The sequence below is a fragment of the Solea solea genome, chromosome 13 (genome assembly GCF_958295425.1).
Source record: "Solea solea chromosome 13, fSolSol10.1, whole genome shotgun sequence".
Lineage (NCBI taxonomy): Eukaryota > Metazoa > Chordata > Actinopteri > Pleuronectiformes > Soleidae > Solea > Solea solea.
The window spans coordinates 8,851,840-8,863,128 of record NC_081146.1 but is presented as its reverse complement, the minus strand read 5'-3'; the positions used below and the strand labels follow the sequence as shown (position 1 = coordinate 8,863,128).

Below are 11,289 nucleotides of genomic sequence, written 5' to 3'. Positions count from 1 at the left end.
TTTTAAACAAAGCATGGTAATTTGTATGAATATGCAGACAGCACTTTATACTACAGCAAAGTAACAACATGGTAATAGTATGATAACAATTTATAATAGGGAGGAAATACTATAATACTATCTCATTTTCATTTTGGTAATAACAATGGTAATAGTATGATAATAAGGAGATGATTGTACAGTTATTTCCAAATTAATAGTTTGGTAATGATAATTACTATAGGCTCCTATCGGTGTAATTCTTTCACATCAAAATGTTTTAGAATAAAGAAGGATAATAACCATATTGAGTTGAAATGAATCCTCCCTTATGTCCCATGCACACTTTTCACTGTTATTTCCAAGCTATTGCTGGTTATTAGTGGTGATTACAATGAAGTGTAGTTTTGCAATAATAACAATATTACGTCCCCATTTCAACCACTAATACATACTATGCGAAAAGTAAACATTGTGCAAGGTCAGAATACTGCTGTTCTCTGTTATAACTGACCCACAAATCACTGCATCACAGACAGTAACACATCAGATGTGTGTCACACAATAATTAAAGTCAAGAGTTCAAGAATCTACACATTATCAGGAGCTTTCTGAGTTTGATATTTCTTAATCTTAACTCAAATCAACATCAAACCCAAACCTCAACACAGTATGACATGCAATAAATGTAGACATTTCCTATTTAAAAGATGCATTATTTTCTAAAGAAGAGCAATAGAATTTGTTAATTCCCATTTCATATGTTCTTCTCTGTTTGACTGTTGAGATGTGCACTTTGTGTTCATCATCATCACATGTCAAACGCCTGTGAACACAAAAACCAGCCCCAACCAGTTTGCATGTCATCAGAGCGACGACACAAACGTTTGCAGTGTGAAGCAACTGGTCAGACTAGAAGAGACCGGTTCAATATGGGGTTCCACCCCCACAACCACTGTCAGAGAGTGGAACCTCCCCCTGCTGCTGCTTGAAGATCAACTTTCTGCAACTGTAACCAAGAAACCCTGTACCACCAACTCCTGCCCTCGACTCAGCTGCTCCAAATTCAGATGCCATGACAAAGGGACAAATCTGTCATTGTTTCAGTATCCACACTTTATATCCCATAACCTGATTCACACCATATTCCTCTCTTACTTATCTTTATAGATTTATTTCAAGTCAAGTCTTTTTGTTCAACTTTTTGTTTGGCTTTTGACCTTTTTTCAAACTCATGATAAAATCCAGACACACCTATAGTTGGCCTTATGTGTGCATTATCTATAACTTCTTATTTTTACTGATGTATAACACGTTTCACTCACTGCATCGCTGAATACTCTGTTTACCACAGACTGTGCCAAACTCAAGGAAAGTTCCTCTTTTTATTTCCACTTATTATATAAGGGATGTGCTTACACAAGTCTGTTCATAACAGAACAATTTGGAATTTGTGATGTCACAGAATAACTGGAGTGTATAAATTGCGCTGATATAAAACAATAAGCCACTAATGGTCTATGTGCAGTGCTGCAGGTGTCCGGTCATATATCGCAGGCACAAAATTGGGTCTGTGATGGTGTGGACAGGCCATGCTGATTCTCAGGCATGCAGCAGCCACATGTATAGAGTTGCCATTTACTGGACTGTTGCCATGAATGTGCACATGTCATGTAGTCCCCATGACCCATTAACTATCCTTAGGTTCAAGGTGAACGTGTGAGTTACAAAACCCCATGTCATGAAAATGACTGTCTGTGTCTGCTGGTGTTTGTGTAAAATGCACTTAAAAGAGACACAAAACACTAAATGAATGTGCTCTCTGTTTATTAGTATTTCATTTTCTGTTTGTCTACTGTACATATACTGTACACGGGCTGACCCCTGTTCTCTGTTACCACACACTCACAAACTTTACTAGTGGTATGTAGTCCTCGCTCTCACTAGCTGTGGAACGTGTGAGGAGAAACCCACACCCGTGATATAGTGACAGAAACAGAGACAGATAGAAACGTGTGTTGCACAATCCTAAAAATGATTTCCCATAACAGGTTATCTGTGCTGCCTTCTATTGCCAACCCCTTGTTTCTCAAGGGCCGAAGTATATTTAAAATGTGCAGGACAATCAGGGAGCCCACTTTTCAATGTTCCATCCACTTATTTTGACTGATAACAACGGCATACTGTAACCCGACTCCTGCTGGACTTAAGTTTGTCTAAATGTATTTTGTCAAGATGGATTTTTGTTTCTGCCCACATTTGGACTTCAGGAATCATCAGGAATCATTAAACCAGTGCACATGTGTGCAGCTTTGTGAATGAGCGTGTCAAAGAGTCTGAAATGTATTGGACAGCGTACAGTATATGTTCTGTACAAATTATGTTTGAACATAATTATTTTCTGCAAAAAATGCTATTATTATTTTGTCAAAGGAATCACGTTGATGCTTTCTTTGAACCTCTCTTTTGAGGTTAAGGAGCTGTAATTAATTAATTTATTTATAGGTAATAAGTCATTTACTAATGCTTTATATTTTAGCAATAATCCAATAGTTTTGGCATTGCCAGATTCTGGGAAATACCTTTTAATTAACTAACTTTTGAATTTTATTTTATTATTTACCATTCATTTTTGTTTCTAATTAGTAACTGAGAACCTCAAGACTGGGTATTATGTGCTAATGGTGACTTATTAGAAAGTGTGAAACTATAAACGCCAACATGTATAACATGTATATTGTATATACATTATCCCCTTACTGTAACCAAATAAAGTCTGCTGTTGCAAAGGTTAATTTAAGATTCCAAGCAGCCCCCTTTCTAGAGGGTCAAGCGGACTACAAGAGAGCTCTCTATAATAAATTACAGTCACTGATTTGACAGACATGTGTATCTGAAGTGATGAACATGTGGAATCATCAATGACAGAGTATTGAAGTGATAAAATGTGAGTCCAGCTTCCCTGACAAACGTGCTGCACAGAAACATGCAAATGTCCACACTGTATTCAACAACACCAAGACACTTTGTTTACCAAAGTTCTTACCAAAGGTCTCACAGACCTCCAACCTGTACGTGTCCTGTCGTGTGGATCAGAAGCAGAGCTGAACTGGACAACACATCACACGTCACACAGAGCAGGCATTTGACATGTAAAGCACAAGTGTTACTGATCTCAATCACAATTGCGTCACAACCGTACTCTGAAGGACTGAAGGAGCGCAATGAAACTCAGCCATCACTCGTTTGAATTGTTTTTCTTTCTTTTTTACTTTCCATCTCCCTCTTTCCCTCCCTCCTTAGTATAATGTATAATGTACAGAAGGTAGGCTATACATACACTGGGTACAAAGGCGATAATGAGTAGAATAAAATACATAAAGAATTTAAGAATTTTAGGGAAAAACTGTTTTGCTTATTTTGTTATTTATCAAATTGAGAGATTTAAACAAGGATTTTAGTTCCAGTGGAAAAGGATCGATCTTAGGTAGTGATTTAGCAAATGTTTGTGAATAAAATTAAAGTTCATCAGGTGTTCAAGCGTGTGATCGCCTGGATTAACATAGATCACTCCAAAATCTATTCAATATGTCACAATAACAAAATAAATTGATAATAGAAATTATTTCTGTATTATTTTTTACAAAATGTACAGGAGTCATCAACATGTTATGTAAGGTTTTAAAATGCACTTGTTTTGACTCATTTGATAATTTACAACCATTTCCCCCCTAGTATTGTGACAAAATAAAATGGCTGCTCTGCAAAGAACCTTATAAGCACAGGTGTTACTGATCACATTAACGATGGCTCCGTTCAGTTCATGTACATTAAGAGAGGGTGACAGTAAACCAGCGTGTACTCTGAAACTGAAGAAGCTAACTGGAACTCAGCCATTACTGACTGAATTAGTCACGCCTGTGATTTTCTTACAGTGACCTGTTAAAATGGTCGCAGAGTAAAGGGCATTAAATTGTGACTACTACATGTTTGTTTTTTATTTTTTTAACATTCTATAAACATTTATGCGTCTCTTAATGTGTGAATATCTTGTTTGGATTTGTTGTTGTAGACTATAGTCGAATGTGACTTTTTTCTCCGAGGGTCCGTAAACGCCTCACGGTGTGTGCTTCACGTCAGAGGTCCAGTCCCGCAGCAGCAGCTGTCTGTCTGTCTGACACAAGTTGAAGGTCTGTGCTCTGCGGTGGGACACATCAGTCGCTGACCAACTTTCTCCACTAACGTCACAGTCTTCTGTGAGTCTCCATCCAAATGACCGTGACTCAGGATCAGCCATTGACTTACGCCAAAATGAGAGGAGTTGTGTCGTTTTTCTCAGGTATGTATCAAACTATTGCAAAACTATTAAAATGATTGTACTAGAATTCATTTATGGATAGAAACACTAGTGGTTAACGTCTAAACTGTGTTTCAGTAATGTAATATCTATCCATTAAAGTGTGTCAAAGTCATAAAACTGTTGAGTGACTGACCCTCTCTGTCTGTCTGTCTGTCTGTCTGTTCCTCAGCTCTGCTCAAGGGGAAAAAAGTTGGCTTCAGTGACCTTTTACACAAAGTTGTTTCCAGTCAACAACTATGCCAAAAGTAAGTTGTGGTGTGAAATATATATAAAGTACAACTTTTTAAAAATGTGTGTTCACGTTCATGTAACTGTTTTTGTAACCTATTTCTTTTTTTGTTTGTTTGTTTTTGTTTTTCCACCTGTGGATTGAAGCTTGGACAGCCAGAAAATCCTGCGGCGCAAGAGCAAGATGAGGAAAGAGGACAAGAAATGTCCCGTGGTGAGTACAGAGAGGAGGATTATAAGGATATGGTGCTGGAGTGTTGACAGGAGGTGAAACTGAATATGACCCCATGACACAAGCTGTCCCTCTGTATTTTCCCTCTCCTCAGAGCTTGGTGGACACGACGAACACAGAAACCTCTCTGTAAGTTGTTTTACTCATGTATCTCACTGACACCACTTAAAAATGAAAGGACAGCTAGATTTTTTGACATTTGTAGTCGGTACAAAAAGTAAATAAATCAATTAATTGATTGTTAAATAATGAAAATTAAATTATTAATGACAGTACTGTAGAGTATATTTCAACTGTATATTTTTATGTTGCTGTGTTAAACAGGATGAAGCCATCAGACTTTGACTACCTCAAAATGATCGGCAGGGGAAGCTTTGGAAAGGTTTTCTATACTTTTTTACTTTTTATTTCTGTAAAAAAAATGCTGCTGATTTTAGTGGTGGGACATAAACTGCCATGTATCAAACTTGTACAGGTGCTGCTCGCAAAACATAGAGAACAAGGAGGCTACTATGCTGTGAAAGTGCTGCAGAAACAGACCATCGTGAAGAGACAAGAGGTGACTTTTAATACTGTACCCACATACATGCCTGTCTGTCTGTCATTCTGTGCGTCCATCATCCACTCACTGTATCTGTCTTTATAGCAGAGGCATGTGATGGCTGAAAGGAGTGTATTGCTGAAGGGACTGCAACATCCATTCCTGGTGGGACTCCATTTCTCTTTCCAGACCCCAAGTATGCTCTACTTTGTCCTGGATTACGTAAATGGGGGAGAGGTATGTGTTTAAAAATTATTTTTAATTAATTAAAAACAGAATGTTTATTCACTGTTTAAGTAAAATGAACAAATCTCGACCATAAAAACAACATAATTAGGTATTTCTAAGCTTTTTAGGCTTTAAGTTTTAGTATTAAACAAGTAATTGAAAAACACCCCTCAAAATCATCATTTGATATATAATGTTAAGAAAAAAAGTATTATTGTGTCTGACTAAAATTTAAAAAATAAGTGTTAACATGTTAGTCCAACTGAAATTGACTACTACACCCAGATAATGCGATCAGGAGTCAAGTTACTGCATGTGGACTTAATCTGGCTTGGGTGCTCCTTGTACGTTCCACAGTTGCCACTCTGGGTCAAAGACAGAGCTACAACCTCTACAACTGTAGCTCAGTTTAGCCATTCATTTCTCATAGTCATTGATGAAATGTGTTGTATTTGAACTCGTGTTTGTCTCTCCTCAGCTATTTTACCACCTTCAGAGAGAGGGATCATTTCCTGAATCCAGAGCTGCCTTCTACGCTGCAGAGATGGCCATGGCACTGGGCTACCTCCACTCTCTTGACATTGTTTACAGGTACTTATACAACCCTTCTGAGTTTTTCTTGGCTGTACCACTTGCTCGATGTTGTGTTGTTGTGCATATTTAATTTATTTATGTAGGGAAATCCCCATGAAATGTATAGAAAATAATAAGTTTTATATTTTTTTGTTGTTTTTACTGTAATGTTTAGACTGAAGTTTTTGTCCTGCTTCTCCACCAGGGACTTAAAACCAGAGAACATCCTGCTGGACAGTGAGGGCCATGTGAAGCTGACCGACTTTGGCCTTTGTAAAGAAGGTGTGGCTATCGGCGGTATAATGCATACATTCTGTGGAACTCCTGAATACTTGGCTCCAGAGGTTCTACAAGGGCACCCATACAGTCCAGCGGTGGACTGGTGGGGGCTTGGCACTGTGCTTTTTGAGATGCTCTATGGACTAGTAAGTAAAGGTGAAAAAAAAGTATTTTTTGCTCTACAGTATCTCACTTTCCTCTGGATTTTTAACCTCTCTCTTGTCCTTCTCAGCCTCCATTTTATAGCCACAGTAAAGCAGAGATGTTTGAGAACAAGCTTCACGCTCCTCTGCGGCTGTGGAGCGGGGCGTCTCAGGCTGCATGCTCACTATTGGTGGGCTTGTTGGAGAGGGATGTCACCAAACGCTTGGGGGCGAGCAGTGACCTCGTAAGTGGCACAAATGGAGACGCAAGCTGTGATGAACACACATGACTGCATAGGGTCTGATTTTGGCATGATTTTGCAGGTGGCAATACAGGGACATGTCTTTTTTGCCTCCATCAACTGGGACGATCTCCTGGCAAGGAAAGTGACACCACCATTCATCCCAAATGTGGTACGAGTGATTCAGAAATGAGTGGAGAGCACTAATGTTTGCAATGCTCAGTGTGCTATAGTTTTGTTGATTCCTCTCTCTGCTCCAGACTGGCCCTTGTGATATCAGCCACATTGACCCAGAGTTCACGTTACAACCTGTTCCCGCCTCCGTGAATGAGCGGTGCCAAGCAAGCGGAGCCAGCGAGGTCTTTCCAGGATTCTCCTTCATGAATCCAGCGGAGTACATGGCAACGCAGCGAGATTCATAACACCAACAAATCCTTTGGGAGGATGTTTGTTCAAATGTTTGTTTTTGTCATAAATTATTAATTATTAAGTCTATTTTTAAACATGTGAGAAACAGATTCATGTGCTAATACTGGAATGCACTGTACATTTTATAGGTTGCATTTGACCTGATGACATATTTGCAGATTTTATTAGTTATTTTAAGTATCATTACGGGTTTATAATGTGAAATAGGCTGGTCACTACTTCACAAGTCTGCATTTCTTACATGTGTGAGGGGATTAAACAATAAACACTTCATTCAAAGCAGTTTCATTGTTCAACACTTCACATTTATATCAATCTTTGAATTACAACATTCCATTGCAACATTCCCATTCAGCTTTTACATTCACAGCTTGATAATACGGTGCTGAAAATACTTTACTGGCTGTGGTAAAGTCCTGACTGTTGTACACAGAACATCTCCTTAGGGCATTTTACTAGAAAAATCTATTATAAAAACTCTAACTACAACAAAGTCGACGTAGGTCTGACATTATGTTTGATTTGTTTTCCCAGTACCTCACAGATACAGTTCAGAACCATGGAAAATGTGACAGGACGTAGTCAGATTCCTCATACTCCACCTCACAAGACTTTGAATGAAACTGGTGAATCACAGTTATTTTCTGTCTCGTCAGTAGATGCTGAAGGAGACGTAGTTCTGTTCACTCTGGCAGGTAAAGTAAGCGATGAGCTGACCATTGCAGATCATCAGAAACAAGCCGCTACCTATGGAACAAAGAAAAGTCAGAGCACTAAAGTGAGTTGAGCTCATAAAGTTACTGTACATACACTACAGTAACTTAAAAAGCGTTACAGTGTGTAGCGTGAGTTTGTTTCTGCAAATCTCAAGACTGCATGATTAATATGTATATATATATGGGCCAGTTGGTGGTGTAGTGGTTGCCTTGCAATCCGAACAAGCTCCCTGGACAACATTTCCCATGATTCCACACCACACGGCTTCACAACATCATCAAACTAGACCTTCCGTTGTTTTGATTGAAAGATCCCTTGGAGCAGAAATCTGTGTGTTTAAGTGTAAAATGGCTTAAAAAATGAAAATAGTTCTGTTTTTGTAGCCTCTTGCTTTACAGAGGCCCCCCATCTACTGCTGCCATATCTCTACAGCAGCCCAAACCAACAAACCAGCAAAAGCGAGGATTTCACATTTCGAAGCAGAAACTTTCTACACAAACAAAGAGGACTGATAACCTTTTTGGTAGGCAAAGGCCACCGTAGTTCCCTGACCATGTTAGGGAAAGAGTGGGGTAAGAGTGGGCGTTGTTCATTTCTCAATATTAGATGTCATTAATTATCACACACTGGGCCTTCAAATACTAAGAACAGGAAGTTAATAGGTAAGGAAAAGGAGATAAGATAAAATGCAATATGATGGATGCCAACGGCCATACAACACCAAATAAGATGTTTGTTTACCTAAAGCAAGCCACCACTGCCACACCATGGGAAACTCCAACATCACTGCAACAAAACAAAATGTGCAGTTTTACAACACAATAAATAAGTCATTTGAGTGACCTTGGTGGGTTGAAATGTTAAGATTTCCTGCTCACCAAGGCTGGTGATCGCCACGTGCACCAGCGTTACAGTGAGGGCGTAGTCCCACACTCGTCTTCTCACAACCGCAGCAAACAAAAGGCCACTGCAAAAGTAGGTGAGCTCCAAGGACAGGAGGTTCACTGAGAGAGAGACCAATACAGCAAGAAAACACATCATCTGTACAAAGTTCACACATGTTGCTGATAATGTTGCCTGCACTGACTGTGCCGCTCACCCAAGTATTTGGAGTTGGATTCAGCAGGTTCGGTCTTAAAGTCAAATGGAATCATTCCATCAAAGTGATCCAACCTAGAGGAAAAGACATGAGTGAAATGAAAATGTAAAATGTGTCACAGCTTATTTTCTCTTTACTGCCCGGCTTCAGGTAAAGGGAGACCCAACAAGGATGTAAACACAAGTGAAAGATTTCCTTAAATTTGAGATAAATCTTTCTCTGTTGAACACCAAAGGTTGCTCCATGGCCAGATGAATACTTAGTGATTTGATAGCAGGCCAAAAATGCATGATCATATTGACCCTGTTGCTGCTGCTCTGTGCATGTGTTATTATTTTTTACACTTTCTTTGCTGCCCCTGTTCAAATCAAAACAATATTTAAATCTTGTTTCGGTGCTGTCTAGGTAAACACACTGACTATCCAAGAGGCAGTTTACCTTATACATCACTTAACTTTACTTAAGTCTCAATCTGCATAGACTTACTAAAAAATATTAGGAGGTAGTAGCACCTGCAGCACTGCTCACTGTGACTACTTTGTAACTGTTAACGTTGTAATGCCTTAAAAAATGTCATCAGAACGTTTGCATGAAAATTGTAAAATGGGAAAGAAACGAAAAATTACGTAGGATGTTAAATATGATCTGTTATTAGTCACACCCTGTTATTATGGGAGGAGGGACAGGGGGAAGGGGGATGTTTCTTTGACAAGTATGACTGTGCGTTAGTCTGTGTGAACGTGTGTGTGTGAGGAATTCAAACCTGAAGGCACCAAAGCACACACTCCCAATCATGTAGAAGAGAGAGTAAAATATGAGTAGACACAGCAGCAGGTTGAGGAGCACGGTCTGTGGGAATAAAGACAGAGAGATAACAATAACAACAACGATAATTGAGAACAACAACAATAAAAATTATAATAATAGTGCATTATACTTAAATAACAATAATAATAATAATGATAATTATCTGAAGAAAAACAATAGGTTCCTTGAACTTTCGTTCCTTTGCGCTTCATACATTCTATTTAAATAGAACTGTTCAAAAGCAATAGAATGAGATAATGAAAATAAAACAATACAAAGTATAAAACAGTTTAGAAGAGTTCACAACATTGAGACAATAGATGATATGAAAGTATTTATATCATTAAAATCAATTTGTAAAAGTAAGTTTTTAGGAGGCATTTAAAAGAGGAAGGATAGATAGATAGATAGATAGATAGATAGATAGATAGATAGATAGATAGAAACTTAAAAATGAAATATAAACGTACATCAATAATAACATACGCCACAGCTATACAGGGAATGGGGAATAAACTATTATTGCATGAAATAGTAATGTGTGCAGTTTATGCAATGACATGAAGCTGCGTATACAGAAGGTGTAGGGATTATGGATTAATTACTGTAACACATAACTAACCTGGACCAGACTGACCAGAAGTAATCACACACACACTCGTTACAGGAGACTGATGCTGTAGACAGTCAACGGACAAAATGAGCTGCTGCTACAGTATGTGCTACAATAAGTGGTCAATTCTAAATGTGTGTATGTGTATGTTATAATAAAACAAACGTGACACAGCCTGTGACATATCCTCCTCCTCATTATGTCATCGCATATGTTGTCCCCCCACTCGCGGACTGAGATGTCCATGATGATGCGGCTTAAAACATGGACACATCATCTCTTCATCATCTTACCTTGGAGTCGACAGCTTTGCCTTTGACTGCCATTTCATGTTTCGCGCTTGATATTATTATGTGTTGTGCTGTTGTAGAATAAAGCAGCATCGAGGCTGCAGAAGGATGACTGACTGGCTGCACGACCTCGCTAATCCCCCACAAACTGGACTTCTACTGCCACCTAGCGACTAACGCAGGGAACAGTAAACCAGCCGCTTTTTCTACAGCCGAGGCTGAACTCATTTCACCTCGTGTTTGAGCGGCATTTGTTGGCTCAAATAAAGACTTTTCTCTACATCTACCTGTTAGCAGCAACCTAAGGCACAACCACGAGCGCTGTGTTATTTACCTGTGCTTCAGGTGCAGTCTGTTTTCTAGAAAACCCGGTGAAATATATAGCACATTATCACCGGAGAAAACACAGCCACCCTATGATGTGGGAGGGATTGAATACTGCAGGTTAGCTATAACTATAATTGTGTGTGTGTGTGTGTGTGTGTAGACCACTACCACACACGAGCAACGGTACAAGTCATTAACAGCC

At 38.9% G+C, this 11,289-nt stretch overlaps 2 protein-coding genes across 2 annotated transcripts; one reads left to right on the top strand and one right to left on the bottom strand.

Annotated features, from left to right (window-relative positions):
- The first annotated feature begins 4,120 nt into the window (after positions 1-4,120).
- On the top strand, positions 4,121-7,517 carry sgk2b (serum/glucocorticoid regulated kinase 2b). Its single transcript, XM_058647695.1, has 12 exons — positions 4,121-4,318; positions 4,509-4,584; positions 4,715-4,781; positions 4,894-4,928; positions 5,124-5,181; positions 5,275-5,358; positions 5,446-5,577; positions 6,047-6,159; positions 6,347-6,566; positions 6,653-6,808; positions 6,888-6,977; positions 7,066-7,517. Exons 1-12 carry the CDS (start codon positions 4,252-4,254, stop codon positions 7,225-7,227), a joined length of 1,260 nt encoding a protein of 419 aa, XP_058503678.1. The 5' UTR covers positions 4,121-4,251; the 3' UTR covers positions 7,228-7,517.
- Positions 7,418-11,066, bottom strand: LOC131471243 (transmembrane protein 244-like). The gene is made up of 6 exons (XM_058647696.1): positions 10,764-11,066; positions 9,814-9,899; positions 9,051-9,124; positions 8,830-8,955; positions 8,693-8,737; positions 7,418-7,981 (listed from the first exon to the last, which is right to left on the bottom strand). The coding sequence occupies exons 1-6, from the start codon at positions 10,851-10,853 to the stop codon at positions 7,887-7,889; spliced, it is 516 nt and encodes a 171-aa protein (XP_058503679.1). The 5' UTR covers positions 10,854-11,066; the 3' UTR covers positions 7,418-7,886.
- Between the last annotated feature and the right edge of the window lie 223 nt (positions 11,067-11,289).